The 17,916-nt window shown below is 41.0% G+C and overlaps 2 protein-coding genes across 2 annotated transcripts; both read right to left on the bottom strand.

Moving 5' to 3' along the window:
* Positions 1 to 8,889: 8,889 nt before the first annotated feature.
* Positions 8,890 to 9,819, bottom strand: LOC310748692 (olfactory receptor 6X1-like; the record flags this gene model as incomplete). Its single annotated transcript, XM_083584537.1, has 1 exon — positions 8,890 to 9,819. The coding sequence occupies one exon, from the start codon at positions 9,817 to 9,819 to the stop codon at positions 8,890 to 8,892; it is 930 nt and encodes a 309-aa protein (XP_083440663.1).
* A 5,283-nt stretch (positions 9,820 to 15,102) lies between these two features.
* LOC310748690 (olfactory receptor 6X1-like) lies at positions 15,103 to 16,032 on the bottom strand (the record flags this gene model as incomplete). The annotated part of the gene is made up of 1 exon (XM_083584534.1): positions 15,103 to 16,032. The coding sequence occupies one exon, from the start codon at positions 16,030 to 16,032 to the stop codon at positions 15,103 to 15,105; it is 930 nt and encodes a 309-aa protein (XP_083440660.1).
* Positions 16,033 to 17,916: the final 1,884 nt, after the last annotated feature.

Below are 17,916 nucleotides of genomic sequence, written 5' to 3'. Positions count from 1 at the left end.
AAGCGGTTCAAGCTAAAGCAACTTGGAGATGTCAAGTCCTATCTAGGCGTAGAGATCACAAGAGCAAGTGATGGAAGCTTTTTGCTTCGACAGAAAGGTAAGATTGAACAGTTGCTTGAGAAGTTCAGGATGTCTGATTGTGCAGGTGCCGGATCACCCATGGAAGCTGGATATGTGAAGGAGTGTCAGCAAGTAGAATGCGTGGTGTTCGAAAATACTGAACTCTTTCAGTCAGCTCTGGGTAGTCTGTTGTATCTGTCACAGTGGAGCAGACCAGACATAGCGTTTGCTGTCAATCTGCTCAGTAGAGAAGCTTCAAGTCCTAGTGTGCAGGCCTGGAATGGTATTAAGCGGGTGCTACGTTACCTGCAAGATACCAAAGACTTTTGCCTCAAGATGTCAGCTGAGGGTGATGTCAAGCTGACCGCCTGGGTGGATTCGGATTGGGCTAACCTTGAGGATCGCAAATCAGTGTCAGGCCTAGTGGTGAAGTTTGGGGACTCAGTGATTGGGTGGAGGTCCCGGAAGCAAAGTCTCATAGCGCTTTCATCTACTGAAGCTGAGTTCAGTGCGCTATCAGAGGTTTGCAGAGAACTGGAGTTCTATGTGTGTTTGGTCGAAGAAATCTGTGGAGAGAATTGTCTGCCCGTTGTGGTGCATGAAAACAATCAACCATGCCTCAAATTGGCTGAGACAGGGCAATTCAAGGCGAGGACCAAACATTTGGACATACGGTTCCGGAATGTATGTCAGAGCGTTCATGAGGGGCTAGTTGCTCTGAAATACTGTCCCTCAACCAAGAACCTCGCTGATGGTTTCACAAAACCATTAACCTTCCAGAAGCACGAGGAGTTCTGTGAGGGTCTGTGTATGGGGAAAGCATTGTCGGCTATTGTCCCCAGATGCAGGACAAGAGGGGGTGTGGAGTTTGGGACTGACAGGGTTAAAACTCCGTGGTGTCCTGAATCTGGGAGGAGCTTGTCGCAGAGAAGTGAGTCACAGAGTGTGTCTGCTTTCAGACTTGCTTTCGATTCTGACTGAGACGCAGCTCAGCTCAGAGGCTGCGTGTGTGCTTTTGGAGCACGGCAGAGAATGCCTCCAAGTTCCGATGGAATGAGATGGATTTACTGCTTTGTAAATAAACGCTTCTAGAGATAAGAACCGAACTGTCTCTGGACTTGTTTTATCCCTCATCTCACACGGACACAGGACCGCTGCTACTCTGCTCTCCTGCCAGGTCAGCTCCCAAGCAGAGCCACGCAGGGAAGCGTGACTGGACGCAGGGATTTTTTACGCAAATGCTTGTGTATCTTCAGCTGAACTAGGGTTGGGGACTTAATGCTGCCTGAGCCAAGATGAACAAAGAACCAGCCATCTGAGTGGGAGATCAGCTGTATCCAGTGATGCTTGTCCTGGCGAATCTTGCCATAGGATTGCACTTTAAGGAGCCATAAAAACAGTCCGCAAGGAAGGGGTTTTCCATTGGCTAAGGGATTTTGCAGAGCTGCCCTGCTTTCCCAAAGGTACACAGCATTGCCCCCCGCCTCTCTCCACACACACACACACACACACACTAGTGGCTGATGGAATGTGCAATATGGTTGTGATGATGTACAGGTGAAAACCAAAGTTATCAGGAGAGAACCCAGTACTGTAACTGCAGTTGACATGAAGCTCAAGGAAAGTGGTGTCTTTACAGGCTAGATTCAGCACTAGGATGATATCACAGAAGTAGTGGTCCGTTACATTTGGACCACAGAATGGGAGTTGAGAAAGGATCATTACTGATGGAAGAACAGATGGAAGAGCTCCAAGCCAAGTTCTAACTGCAAGCTGCAATGTCAACCAAGCACTTATGATGATGGATTAACTCAATATGTTATAGATGGGTACATACTGACTGAAGGCCATTACAGTCTCTAGAATGTAACCACAAGTTCCCAAGAAGAAATAGAAGTATATTTGAATGATGCAGCCAATGACAGAAATCACTTTAGTATCTGTTATCATGTTCATCATCGGGGGAGAGTGCTATTGTGCTCAGTCTTGCTTGCAGGATTCCCATAGACAACTGGTTGGTCACTGTGATAACAAAATACTGGACTACATGGGCCATGGGCCTAAGGCAACAGGTTCTTATTTTGATAGCTTGCCCTTACCATTCTGTCACAGCACTATTTACAGTATCTTATTTATCTATGATTAACACCCTAGAAAAGAAACTGGTTATCAGCTGCTGTTATTGGAAGAATATGTGTAGCTGTACAGAGATGATGTCAGGGAATAAATGAAGGAGCACTTTTGAAATGCAAACTAGCTTTGTTTCCTCTGGAATATATAAAAACACATTGATGCTGATGCCTAGTATACCCAGGGCCAATAGATGACACCAGGCTGCTGAACCCAAGGCAAGGATTGCTCTGGTGTGATGAATTTCTTCGGTTGCATTTGCTCTGCCCTGTGGCTCTTCTTGGCTGGTGAGTAGCAGTGGCAAAACCTTTATTAAAACTTAGTTCTCTAATTGGCATTATTCCCATTATCTCATACCTGTATGTCAATGTTCAGTGTTTTATTTCACCATCTCCTGTGTTGTGCTTCATTTGTAGAATCTTCTGGATCTGTCACTTTGACACAACCCAGGTCAGTAATGGCATCCCCTGGGGGCTCTGTAATGCTGGACTGTGTAGTATCTGGATACAATATTGATGATCACCACATGTATTGGTTCCGTCAACCCCCTGGGAAAGGCCTTGTCATCATAGCAGGCTTCCGAACTGGATATACTGCAGACATTGCCAATGAATTTAAAGGACGTGTGACACCTTCCACCAGTGGTTCAACAGCAAAGCTAGCGATGAGTGCCCTGACCATTTCAGATGCTTGTGTCTACTATTGTGCCAGATCAGCCACACTAATGTAGGTCAGGCTTGTCATTGTACAATATCCTCTAGAGGAGCCCAAACATATTGCTCAGTGCATCTTTTTGATTGGTTTCCATTCCTTGTTTCAATGAGCAAAGATTTAAGAGAAAGTAGTTTTACTTATTCCTATGGGAGTCAGAAAGAGGAAGTTTGTTAGTCTAACTATTTAGCTGATACATATGTTTCCTGCCATCCTAATATATAAAAAGAAGCAAAACAAAAACAAAAACCAACCAACACCACTCAGGCTGTTTTACAATAACGTACCACAGTGCATACCATTGCAATTCAATATAACAATATAAAAGAACTGAGTGGTGGTGACAGAAGATGGGGTCAGCACTTAAAAATCATAAATCATTTTCAAAACGAGTCAACATACAACAACAACCATGGTTCTCAAATAGATCCACAACCGAAGTGATAGATATCCTTGGTGGGGGGACATTTTTTGTGATTTTGGGAATGTAGCCTTTCTTGAGGCTCTGGAAAATAATCAGCTGCCCTTACCCACCCCTGAACAAGGAAAACACAGAGTTTAAACTAAATCTAAACAAAACATTGTCTGCCTCATGAAATAAAAGTTTGCCAGAAGGTCCTCATCAACCGGGAAGGTCGTCACCAATGCTAGCTCTACTCACAGCAGACCTGTTGAAATGAATGGATCTTCTTCTTCTTCCTCTGCACCTCACCTCCATCCTTGGATATACACCTCTTCAGGTTCTCTGCAGCGTTCTCTGTTTGCTGTCTGCACTCACATAAGCCCTGCTGTTAGTTTTAGACCATCTATCCACCACATAAATTGTTGTCCCCTGGGTCTTTTAAAATTATTACTTCCTTAGCCACATTTACTATCCTAACTATTCTGATTCTTTTACAAAAATAAAAATAAAAATCCACATATTATAATGTTGCCTGAGAATTCTCTTTATCCCCCTGCTCTACAGCTTTTAGCCTCTTGGAGTAGCTTAATGTATACTGTATAGCAATTGCTGTATAATTGTCCATTGGAGCAGTTAACCCCCTGGGAAGATAGGAGCTGATATGCCAACCATCCCTCCCTTGAACTTTCCATGCACAATGTCCCTGTACATTGGTTGCCTCCATGTACCCATGAATTTTATCCACAGGCATTCAAGACTGGTTGGGCTGATAATGGACTAGGAAGCCATCATGTCAAACCATTCAACCAAGAATATTTGGAACAGGAGAATTTGGAACAAGCAGGCCACAGGAGGAAACAAACTCCATGGTGCCAGTGCCTGCCGATCTGTACAACAAAAATGATTGTAGGCATATATTTACTACTTCCCTTTAGAGCTGGGCTGAGCAGCTAATTCCACCCTATTTCAGTCTCACTGGCACACAATTGCAGCTCTGTTCTCTTCCATTCTGTTCTGTTGCATCCTGTTGGATCCTGTTCCATTGTGTGCATTTTGTACGCATTTTGTGCACTTCCAATGTAAAATACACAGTTTTCAATGCATTCACCAGTAAAATAAACATGTGTGGGGAGGAAATACTTCTGTCTGTACTTTTTGTGCATCTGGTGAAATGCAGAACCCAACTAGGAGTTTCATTCTGATCCTCAAACAATTTGGGGGAGCGACAGGTTGATGTGCAGTGAAAGGCAGACCAACTCTTGCCCCATCTCTACTTTTCTTTTCCAAGTAGACATATAAGCTTTGCAGTGTCTTTCATTACCTCCTTCACCTTCTCATTTCAGAGTGTATATATGAATGGATTAAAAAAAGGAGTCACCACAGTATGAAGAATAGCCACAGTTTTGTAAAGACCTGATGTATGGGTTTTCTCCGGCAGCAAGTACATGAAAATGGAGCATCCGTAGAAGACAGACACCAATGTGATATGAGCCGTACAGGTGGAAAAAGCCTTCTGCCTTCCAGTGGTGGATGGGATGTGCACTATGGTGGTGATGATGCACAGGTAGGACACCGAAGTTAACAGCAATGGACTCAACACTACCATGGCAGTTGACACATAGCTCAGCCACTCAAGTGCAGTTGTGTCCCTATAGGCTAACCTCAACACTGGGATATCACAGAAGCAGTGGTCAATGACTTTTGGACCACGGAATGGGAGCTGGAAGAAGACAATGGTTGATGAAAGAACAGACAGAAAGGTTCCAGCCAAGTCCCAACAGCAAGCTGGAATGTGAACCAGCCACTCATGATGATGGGATAACGCAATGGGTCGCAGATGGCCACGTATTGATCGAAGGCCATCACAGCCACTAGAATGTAATCACAAGTTCCCAAGAAGAAATAGAAGTACATTTGGATCATGCAGCCCATGAAGGAGATTACTTTAGTATCTGTGATCATGTTCATCAGCATTTTTGGGACAATGGCAGAGGTGAAGCAGACTCCTGAGAAGGAAAGGTTACAAAGGAGCCAGTACATGGGGGTGTGAAGACGGTAATCTTTCCACACTAGGAATATGATCATGAAGTTCCCAACTAATATTAATGAATAGGTCACCACCATGGTCAGGAACACAAGAACCTTCACTTTCTGGATGCCAAGAAAACCTACTAAGAAGAATTATTTCACCACAGTGTGATTTCCACATCTCATGGCTTCTTCTGTTTTAAAATGTTTGCAGGAATACAGAAAGTTTCATGAGTTTGAGGCAGATGGAAATGAGGAGCAAAATGAGGACAATTCAACCCATTGGAAAGGTGAAGGACCTCTGGATAGTTAAGTCCAGTCAAATTCGACTATGTGTGAGGCTCTCATCTCCACTTTCAGGATGAGGGAGCTGGCGTTTGTCCACAGATAGCTTTCTGGGTCATGTGGCCAGCATGACTAAACTGCTTCTGGAGCAACAGGACACTGTGATGAGTGCCAGAGTGCACAGAAACACCATTTCCCTTTCTGCCACAGAGGTACTCATTTATCTACTTGTGATGGTGTGCTTTCAAACTGCTAGGCTGGCAGGAGCTGGGACAAAGCAACGGGAACTCACCCCATCACATGGATTCAAACTGATGACCTTGTGATCGACAAGCCCAAGAGGTTCAGTGGTTTAGTTCACAGTGCCACTCCCATCCCCATAGTGATAGTGCATGGCTATATAAAATTACAATGTTCCTTTAGATGAATATGAATATGTAATAGCAAGCCGGTCAGAGATGGAAGAAATCCTTCTCCTTTCTGTTTTAAATATTTACAGATTTCTTATATCTTTTTTGTTTTGCAAATTATTATAACATGATCCAATCAGTTTAAATCATTTGTGCATCCTAATCATCATAACTGGGGATAGCTAAGTATATTGCTTGATATTTCCTATGAAATGATGCAATGGGTAATGTATAATGGAAAGCAAAGGCTGTAGGCAGAACAGTTTGGCTCCTCCCCCCCACCCCCAAAGAGCACCCCAGGAGCAGAGGCTGCCAGCAGAGCACCATGGCTCCTCCCCCCACATCCAAAGAGCACCCCAGGAGTGCACAGCCTTCCCGCTGCCTGCAAACCTTGTCGGGGCTTCAGGGGAAAGCAGAGGCTGCCGGCAGAGTACGGTGGCTCCTCCCCCCACCCCCAAAGAGCACCCCAGGAGTGCAGGGCAACAGCGATTTGGCTCCAGGGACTACACATTCGCTCCATAAGACACACAGACATTTCCCCTTACTTTTTAGGAGGGAAAAAGAATGTCCTATGGAGCGAAAAATACAGTATGTTAAGATAACTTAATTGGAAAAGCTTGCAAATAAATAGATAGGCTTAGGATTTAAATATGTAAGGATAAGATTTAAGATGTTTAAAGTCATACTAGAAAAAATGAAAGCTATTAAGTGACCATGTTAATTTTTGAGAAAATCGATTTTGGAAAATGTTAAAATGAGATATAATGAATTTCAACCAAGGGGATTTGAGGAAGTCACTTAATAATCTTACCAAGACTTAAACAGGATGTATGTTTGTTTGTTTGTGTGTTTTGAATTTGTGAAAACCAATTTTTTTTTGAAAAAAAAAGAAGAGATAAGGAATTGGTGGTAGAGAGCCCATCAGAAGCCCCCAAGAACCTTGAAGAAAAGGTAGGATACAAATGTGGTAGAACCCAAAGGTCATATGGCTACCTATATTTTTTAAATGTAATGCACAGCTTTATGTTTATGTAATATTTGCACCATCATTTCAAGCAAGGCCAACTCCAACTTTATTTTCTGATTATAAATTTCATAAGAACCTGGCTACTGATTAGGCCAAAGCCCTTCTAGTCCAGCATTCAGCTCTCACGATGGCCATCCCAGATGGCCTTGGGAAGCCCACAAGAAATACACGAGCTCGGTAGCAGCAGCTGTGACTCAGTGGCATTTTGCCTCCGACACTGCAGGTAGTACACAGCCGTTATGGCTAGTGGTCATCAGTAGACCTGTCCTCCAAAGGTAGCTCTCTGCCATCACGTACCTTAAGAAATATCCCCCAACAATATCTGAAACTTGAGTGGCGATGGATGAAAGGATTTCTCCATGAAAAAGGTTTGTTGTTAATTGCTATGGAGGAGCGCAGAAGAACTGTCTCAATGAAAAGAACTCGGAGATAATGACAATAAATGCCTTCTCCTGGAGTCCGGTTCATTTGTCTATCGCATTAGAATGTCTCTTATTAAAACTATCCTCTGCAATCCGATTTTGCTGAAACTCAAGCTGAGCCAAAAGTTGCCAGTGGAAAATGTAAATGTACAGTACTAACGAGTTGTTGTTTTTCTCATGGGAGGTGCAGTAAACTTGGAAATTCCATGATAATTGTTGTTGATTATGCAAATTCTTCAAAGTATGCACTCAAATTCCAAATGGAAGAAGACATCAAGCATTAATTAATAAGAATTAATTAATAAGAAAACAAATTAATAAGAAGCATGCAGTGATACAGGCCCAACAGAGACAAGTCTCTGTGGTCTCTGTGGCATCCCTTAAACTGTGGAACTCCCTCCCTACAAATGGTTGTCTTGCACCTTTATTATACATTTTTTGTCATATGAACCCCAAGGTACTCAATATGTACTTCTGTTACCCTGGCATTTTTTTAAAAAAATGTTTTTATTAAAGATTTTCTTGAGTTAAAAAAGTATGTACATTGTCTCTGTTTTCTGGTCCTAAAGCCTGTTTACAGATCAATTACCGGTATATTCAAAGTGAGACTTTAATGGTGTATACAGTATAAGATTGGGGGTGGGAAGAAAAGTGGGGAGAGAGAGAAAGGGGGGATAGAATGGGGGAGAAGGGGATAGAAAACTTTAATTCTTTTACAAGACATGGCAAGGGAATGGCATCCACAATATATAAAAAAACTGCTCCATAATCCCACAAGCTCCTCTCTCTATCATTAATAACAGAAAACTTATTCTGCCCTGGAGACCTGAGTCTCTCAATAGTGGTGGAGTTGGGTACTATGGTGTCCTGTTGTGAGGCCAAAATTTGGCGCCCCACGCACAGTCCTTGCATTAACTCCCACTTCTTTCCCAAAGCTGGAAAAGTGCTAACTAAGGTTTGGGAAGAAGGCTTGAGGGCTCTAGGACCTTGTCAGAGCCTCTCACCTGCTTTCCATAGCCTAATGCCTCTCTTCCCTGGTTCTGGGATGGTGCCCCCTTGATTCCAGTGTGCACCTCTTGGACAGCCCTAAATCCACCCCTGCTCTCAACCAAACTAATTTTCAAGAACTTAAGAGACTTATAGTTGGAACAGAGCAAAAACCCATCTTAGTATAGCATATGCTATGCACCGGGAGCCTTCTGCTGGTTCCCTCACTGTGAGAAGTGAAGCTACTGGAAACCAGGTAGAGGGCCTTCTCAGCAGTGGCACCCACTCTGTGGAACGCTCTCCCTCCAGATGTCAAGGAGATAAGTAACTAAATAACCCTTGGTATTTTCAAGGCATAGGAGGACGTCCACACGTTATGGTCTATTTTTTATTAATCATTGAATTCAAAACACAATGCTGGAAGAGCTAAAAAAGAACCCTCCTTTTCGCATTTTTCCGCAGGGCTGCTTTGAAATCTTTGTTTCGGATTGTGTAAATGAAAGGGTTTAACAAGGGAATGAAACTAGTGTGCACAATAGATACTGCTTTGTTGACTTGTGTGTTACCATGGGTTGAAGGCCTTAAGTACATGACCATGAGCACCAGGTAGAACATGGTGATGACTATAAGATGGGAGGCACAAGTGACAAATGCTTTTGATCGTCCAGTGGCTGAAGGGATTTGAATAATAGTGGCTATAATGCATGTATAAGAGATCAGTGAAAGGCCAAAGGAACCCCACATGATGGCTGCACCATATATGAGACCTATCAGCTCCATTAAACTGGTGTCGGCACAGGCCAGTTTCAGAACTGGTCCAACATCACAAAAGAAGTGGTCTATGACATTGTTTCCACAGAACGGGAAAGTCCACACTACTACAGACTGAGAAAAGATGATCACAAACCCTACAACCCAACTCATCCGGGTCAAGTTCAGGCAGAGTCTGTTGGTCATGATGGTTTTATAGAGCAAAGGTTTGCGAATGGCAATGTAGCGATCAAAAGACATGACTGTGAGAGTGATGAATTCAACAGCGCCAGCTGTAAAAACCACGAATCCTTGTGCCATGCAGCATGCAAAGCAGATTGTGGTTTTGCCTGAGAAGGCATTGACCAACATCTTCGGTACTACTGTTGTTGTGCTGCAGATCTCGGCCATGGAGAAGTTGACGAGAAAGAAGTACATTGGAGTATGCAGCATGGGTTCCATGCAAACAATCACAATTATTAAGCTATTTCCTGTTAGTGCGAGAAGATACATCACTAGAAGTATGGTAAACAATGGCATCTTTAGTCCATGAAGTTCAGGAAATCCCCGGAGAATAAACTCAGTGACAAATGTGACATTGACCATGTCGTTTCTTCCTTCCTGAAATAATGCAAGCAAACAAAATGGTTTCTTTCCCCAGTGGAAGATCAGAAATATGAATATAAATATGAATATATATCACAATCACCATTGGAGGATTTTTAGTGCCTCATCACAGCATGTCCTCTGTGCTATGACTTGGGAGCAAGAAAACATGGATGTTGTGAGGCGAAATGTGCTTGTTTAAAACAATAATCTGTAAGCAGACCCCTGTGTTGCAATATAGACAAGCTGAACAAAATAACACAACACAATGACCAATAACAATGGCACTAAACACTATAGACTAATACAAATGTTCAGAAATTACAACTCTGTTCCGGCGATATTTGGTGACAGATTATATATATATATTGAACTTTTGAATTATTCTATCGCGACTGGTGAAGAAGATTTAGAGACTTTGGTTGTAATTTCTTAACATTTGTATTAGTCTATAAATAGTGTTTAGTGCCATTGTTATTGGCCATCGTGTTGTGTTATATTGTTCAGCTTGTTTAAAACAATGGCAGAAGTTTGAGTCATGCAGGAATGGAGACAACAGAGAGGAAAATTGTGGTTTTAAAGTATGGCAGAGGTTTGAGAAAAGTACTATGTAATGTTTGAGTGCTCCGCATCCTTGTCTCTTTCTCATGAGGGAGCTGAGGAATAGAAGGGGCAGAAGTTTGTGAACAGTGATAAAGTGGGGGGGGGGGGCTGAAAGGCAAAAAAGTGTGCATTTTATACAATGGCAAAAGTTTGAGTAAAGCAAGAAGTGGGTGACACAGGGGCAAGATGAGTGACAGTTTAAAGCAAGCTTCGCATACAGCAAGAAGGAGGGTTTGTCAAGTCTTTGTTATGTTATTTTTTGTGTTGTTATACTCACCCCTGCTAGTTACCCCTGTTAAATCATCTCCTCAGTATTCCTCCATTCCTTTTCTATCCTAACCTCTGCTGTTTAAAATGGCAATTTTCTGCTCAGTATTGCTCAACCCCTGCTTTACTCAAACTGCCATGTATCAGATAGACAAAATTTCCCTCTTCTAATCTTCAGATGCCTTATGTGAGAGAATCAAAGGATGCATAATCCCCAAAGAATCCAAAATAACTCCGCACAACATATTTCACTCTTGGTGCTATGTGTGGTCTTCACAAATATCTCAGAGACTGCCTCCTTCCATGCCGACTGTGTTGGGTGCTAAGAGTGGTGGAGGTTAGCCTCTTGGTCAGTCAACCACCCTTGGATTCTCAGGAGATGGTGACCTAGAAGGACTGCCTGGCATCTTCATTATACAGATTTCTGCTAATGCTGAAGATGCACCTATTTACCCTGATTTTTGATTCTTGAGATTCATATTTTTAGGACCCATCGTATTTCTGTAATTTTAATTTATTTTAAATGTTTTTAATATTCTGTTTTAATATTCATATTGTGTCTAATTGTTGTAACCCAGCCTGGGACCTTGGGTGAAGGGCAGGTAATAAATTTCAACAGTAGTAGTCATAACAGGGACAGAAGAAGAAGAAGAAGAAGAAGAAGAAGAAGAAGAAGAAGAAGAAGAAGGGTCTCAAAGCGGAGTCTCAAAGCAGCTAACAATCTCCTTTCCCTTCCTCCCCCACAACAAACACTCTGTGAGGTGAGTGAGGCTGAGAGACTTCAAAGAAGTGTGACTGGCCCAAGGTCACCCAGCAGCTGCATGTGGCGGAGCAGGGAAGCGAACCCAGTTCACCAGATTATGAGTCCACCGCTCTTAACCATTACACCACACTGGCTGACAGCAGCAATAAGTAGCAGCATTTCAAGATTAAATGTAATAAGAACAGATATTTCACCCATATGTGTACAGCACCCAGAACAAATGAACAGACAGGCTTGTTCTTAAGGTTATACGCACCTTAAAGATACAATAGCATATACCATCATGTGTTGCGTGCACAAAGTGGACTGCAAAATAGGAGAGACAATGAGGTATAGAAATGTGGGGTAGTCTTGTGTGCAAAGGGAGAAAGAGGAGTTAGGGAAAGGGGGTGAAGGTGGAAAAGGGGGTGCAAAGCATTTTTTAAAGTGGGGAGTAGAAGGCATGAGAATGGGGTGAACATGAAAGAAGGGACAAGAAAAGGTCTACAGAAAAAGAGGGAATGGTGTCTTCAACATAGTGTGAAAGGTAAATAGTAGTTAGGAGGAGGAAGATGCAGGAGGATACCATTGGATGGTTTCATGCAAGGGTTGTTGGAGAATACGAGGAGGAGGAGGACGTGGAGACATTGACCTGGGTGTGAAGGTAAAAACAGGAGTGCAAAGTGGGACTGTGGAATAGCAGACAGAAGTGGCTTCAAAAATGGGGTTGAGAAGGTGAAGAGCAAGCTTAGTAATTGCATGAAGAGTAAGTAGGAGCTTATTGTGGGGAGGGATGTAAGGGGAGTTGGCATACATTGCTTTGGAATGATCAATTGCCAGTGCTTTTTTAAAAAAAAATGTTTAGGGGTACTCTCATTTTCCTACTCATATTAAAATACTGCTGCTCAATGAGGCCAAACTTAGAGTCACAAACTGTTTAGGGGTATTCGTACCCCCAGAAAAAAAGCACTGTCAATTCCTATAAATGTATTGGGGGGAAACAGCTTAAATTATATTTTTATCTACAGTGGTACCTCTGGCTGCGAACAAAATCCATTTCGGAGCTCCGTTCATAACCGGAAACCACTCATAACATGAAGCGCACTTTCGCTAATGGCACCTCCTGCTGCGATTTCCGCTCGCAACCCGGGGCAAAGTTCGCAACCAGGAGCAGCTCCTTCCAGGTTCGTGGAGCTCTTAACCCAGAGCGTGTGCTACCAGAGGCGTTTGCAACCAGAGGTACCACTCTATCATCCATCTATCTATTTATCATCTATCTATTTATCATCTATCTATCATCTATCATCTATCTATCATCTATCTATCTATCTATCTATCTATCTATCTATCTATCATCTATCTATATCTATCTATCTATCTATCTATCTATCTATCTATCATCATCATCATCATCTATCTATATCTATCTATCATCTATCTATCTATCTATCATCCATCTATATCATCTATCTATCATCTATCTATCTATCTATCATCTATCTATCTATCTATCTATCTATCATCTATCTATCTATCTATCTATCTATCTATCTATCTATCTACCATCTATCTATCATCATCTATCTATCTATCATCTATATCTATCTATCTATCTATCATCCATCTATATCATCTATCTATCTATCTATCTATCTATCTATCTATCTATCTATCATCTATCATCTATCTATCTATCTATCGCCTATCTATCTATCTATCTATCTATCTATCTGTCTGTCTGTCTATCTATCATCTATCTATCTATCTATCTATCTATCTATCTATCCTATATCACTCATCATGTCCATGGCTTTAGGTGTATTGCCCTACATGTTGCAGACTTTAACATGAAAACTAAACAGAAAATAATCAGGAAGAACCTTCTGATGGTGAGAGCTGTTCAGCAGTGGAACAGACTGCATCAGCAGGTGATGAGCTCCCCTTCACTGGAGTTTTTTAAGCAGAGGTTGGATGGCCATCTGTCAGGGATACTTTAGCTGAGGTTCCTGCATTGCAGAGCATTGGACTAGTCCTTTCCAAATCTAAGATTCTATGATTCTATATGGGTCTACGATTCTACAACTGTACCCACCTTTTCATTGCAATATAGGAAGTACTCTCACATACCTTCTTAGTAGTATTCCACGTGTTCCAGAAACAGCATTGGCTATGAAAGACCCAAAAGTTCTGGTGCATTTGATTTTGTAAGCTTTTTTTATTATTATTTTCTTCCTTGGAACGTGCTCAAACCCTAAGGCTTCCAAAATAAGGAAAAGCCTTGGGAGACTTCAGAGATATCCCATGCCGATTAAGCGGCTAATTACTATCAAGGCACCTTTTCCGAAGAACAAGATTAAACTATTCAACAACATTAATTGATTCACTTGTACACATTTTAGCAGCATTTTAACATTTTCATATTTTAATTTATTTTTAATTATTTTAACCCTTTTATCAATATTCTTCCACTATCTCTTCATTGTTTGACTTAAACAATTCGGCAAAAATCCAACAGTCAACTTTTCTATATTTGAATATTATGTGTATTTTTGAATATATCTCTTACATTCATAAACATAAAATATCATTTTTTGTAAAAAAAAGAACCCATCAAAAATAATAAAATAAGAGAAAAGAGACAAAACAACAACAGTAACAAATGACTTCCTGAATGAGATAGGTTTGTGATAACTCTCTTCATATTGATGAAATTACAGTTCACTAATTACACATGTTAGGGTTTGTTGCAGTCAGCCAAGTAAGCTAAAAAAGAAAGACGGTCCACACACAAGAAAAAAAAATTCAGTATTGTTCTACTGTGTATGAAATAGGGAATAATATTGATGTTGGTGTATTGCCCCAATTCCCCTGGCTTTAAGCCCAAAGACTTGTAGCTGAACATCTAATAATTTATATATAAAAATTATTTTTTGACACAGAGCCCAGATGTCTTGGGAATATGCCTAGAAGAGGGAAATGAGAAAAAGCAGGAGGTGAAGAAGAAGAAAAAGTAGATATTCTTTCAATACAGGACAAGATCAGAACATGATATATTGATATTTATTTATTTATTTATTTATTTATTTATTTTTGCTATAAATCATTCACTATGATTTTATATATGCTGGAAGCTACCCAGAATGGCTGGGGCAACCCAGTCAGATGGATGGGCTACAAATTATTATTATTAGTAGTAGTAGTAGCAGTAGTAGTAGTAAGTCAGCAGACTTCCTTCTTTCATTTGTCATGGCCTGCACAAAGACTGTTTCAAGAATGTTAGGAGATTCAAATTTGTGAGTTTGATCCTTCACTTCAATACAAAAAGTTGCCGGAAAAGTCATGTAATAATTTAACTCTGCACCCTGCACCATATTCAGTCCATGAAATTCATTAAATCCCAGAAGAATAAACTTGGTGATGATTGTAGCATTTCCCATCTCCCTTTGTCCTGAAATAATAGCAAAATGTATGAAAACATCATAATTTGGTACATGAAAAAGGGCCAGCTTATCCTGGAAGCAGGATATAGTGTTATATTTGTGATAACCATAAGGCAGTGGCAAGACTAACTGGGTTCCACTTCTTTATCTTAATTCCCCTACTGGGCAGTGGAGCAGAACTCAGACATTCAGGGCATGAGGTCCATCTCCACAAAAGTATTCTGGGAATTGCTATAACACCATTTTCCTTCTCAGAGATTTCCTTAGGGCTGCTTTGAAGTCTTTGTTCCGGATTGTGTAGATGAAAGGGTTCAACATGGGAATGAGACTTGTGCGCACAAGAGATACCACTTTGTTGACTCGGGTGTCACCTTGGGTTGTAGGCCTCAGGTACATAAACATATCTGCCGTGTAGAAGATGATAACAACAGTTAGATGAGAGGCACATGTGAAGAATGCCTTGGATCGTCCTGTGGCAGAAGACATCCGAATGATGGTGACTATGATGTATGTATAAGAAATTAATGAGATACCCAAGGAACCCCACATGAAAATAGCACCATAAATGAGACCTATCAGCTCCATCAAAGTTGTATCAGCACAGGCCAGTTTCAAAACAGGCCCAACATCACAGAAATAATGATCAATGACATTTTGTCCACAATATGGGAAAGTCCACACTACAGCTGACTGAGGGAAAATGATAACAAATCCACTAACCCAAGCCAACAAAGTCAGGAAGAGGCAGAGGTTGTTGGTCATAATGGTTTTATAGAGCAAAGGTTTGCAAATGGCTACATAGCGGTCAAAAGACATGAGGGTAAGAGTGATGAATTCAACAGACCCCATTGTGAAGACAACAAAACCTTGTAACATGCAACATGCAAAGGAAATGTTGGTTTTGCCCGAGAAGGCATTGACCAGCATCTTCGGGATCTCTGCTGTGGTGGAGCAGATCTCAGCTGTGGAGAAGTTGACGAGGAAGAAGTACATTGGAGTATGGAGCATGGACTCCATGAAAACAACTAAGATGATTAAGCTGTGTCCCGTTAAGGAGAGAAGATACATCAGTAGGAGAATGGTGTAAAATGCCATGTTCATTTCTTGAATTTCTGGAAATCCTAGAAGAATAAACTCAGTGACAAATGTTGCATTAGCCATCTCCACCGCTCCTTCCTTCTTTCCTGAAAGCATAGCAATAATATATGGGAACAGTATTATATTTAACTATTCATGAGAATAGTTGATATAAAAAGGGCAAACGACCCTGGTTAAGGGGGATGTATTTTATATTTTCCCCAGAAAGAAAATTCTGCAAAATTCACAGTATTGTCTGAACATAAGCATATCGACTGGATTTGTAAAACTTCCAGATTTTTCAAGTAATAGTAAATACTTTGTCCTGCAATATATAATTAACAAACGGAATTCAGTTGACATTAAAGCGACCATTTTATTATTATTATTATTATTATTATTATTATTATTATTATTATTATTACTTCAAAATTATGCTTCAGTGTCATCATTAAATCACATTGGTATAATAGTGTCATCTGATCACAGCATTATAGCAGTCCCAATCTAATCAGAAAACTAAAATATTGTTAAATAATCATGATCATATAAACAGGTATCATTAATCCACTTATTTTAAATCTATTAATAAAGGAAAAAGAAGAGCTTATAAAAATTAACAAAAAAGGCAAAAAAGGAAAGGAAAAGGAAAAGTGGAAAAATGCAAGCAAATATTGTTCTAAATCTTATTGGAGGATGGATGACAGTTGACAGATTCAGGTTAAATCCTGACAAGACAGAAGTACTGTTTTGGGGGGACAGGGAGTCGGCGGGGGTGGGGGTCTCCCACGTCCTGAATGAGGTAATTCATTAATGAAACCCAGATCTCATTTGCACTACACAGTTAAAGAAGCAAAACCAATCCTTTGAATTGTAGGTTTCTGGGTTTTTTAAGAGTTCTGGGAGTTGTTAGAAGACCCCAATTCCCCTCACAAAGCTATAGCGCTTAGAGTGGTTGAACTCACAATCCCTCTTCCTAAGGAACTCTAAATTCCAGGAATTAAATTTCTGTTTGGGGGTGGAGAGAGAGCAGTAATCGAAACATCTTTAACAGCTCATACCATCCAACATTAGGAACAAAAGTGTGTTATATTAGGGACTACTTTTAAAATATGAGCATGTTAGTGAGAACTCATGCAAGAATGCAATGAATAGGTGAAACTGGGATGAAAAGTGACAACTCTTCATGGCAGTTTTAACCCACAAATTTCTGCAGAAGTGTTAAGAACTGAATTTCAGATGGGGGGGGAATGAGAGAGGAGGAATCCATCCCTACCCTCAGTGCCGAAATTGAAAAATCCTTCAAGCCCTACTGTGAACAATAACAATAGACAATAGAAAAGAAAATCAAATTTTGTAAGAGACTTCCCTTGAAAAAGGAACTGTCTCCTCATCTTTGCAAATGAAAGGACTATTTTGCATGAACTGGAAAGTCCAGAATGACCTATCACATTTCACCAGGAAGTGGCTATACAGTGGTACCTCGGGTTAAGTACTTAATTCATTCTGGAGGTTTGTTCTTAACCGGAAACTGTTCTTAACCTGAAGCACCACTTTAGCTAATGGGGTCTCCTGCTGCCGCCGCGCAGGAAGCAAAGTTCTTAACCCGAGGTACTATTTCTGGGTTAGCGGAGTCTGTAACCTGAAGCATATGTAACCTGAAGCGTATGTAACCTGAGGTACCACTGTACCTCAGTGGTGGAGCATCTCTTTACATGCAGTAAGTCTAAAGTCCAATCCCAAGCACTTTTCCATCAGCGATCCATCACATTGATCCATCAGTCAGCTGCATGCAGATAATTCACTTAAAGTGAAGGTGAGCTGAGAGAATTATCCCCATGACATTCGAATGAAATTATTAAACGCAGGACTATTCATTCACAAAACACCTCAGAAGCATACAGACAAAGGTAAAAAGAAAGAAAGAGTAAAGGTAAAGGACCCCAAGACGGTTAAGTCCAGTCAAAG

The sequence above is a fragment of the Podarcis filfolensis genome (genome assembly GCF_964270895.1).
Source record: "Podarcis filfolensis genome assembly, chromosome: 13".
Lineage (NCBI taxonomy): Eukaryota > Metazoa > Chordata > Lepidosauria > Squamata > Lacertidae > Podarcis > Podarcis filfolensis.
Note: the sequence above shows the minus strand (reverse complement) of the source record. Positions and strands in the feature narration are given on the sequence as shown.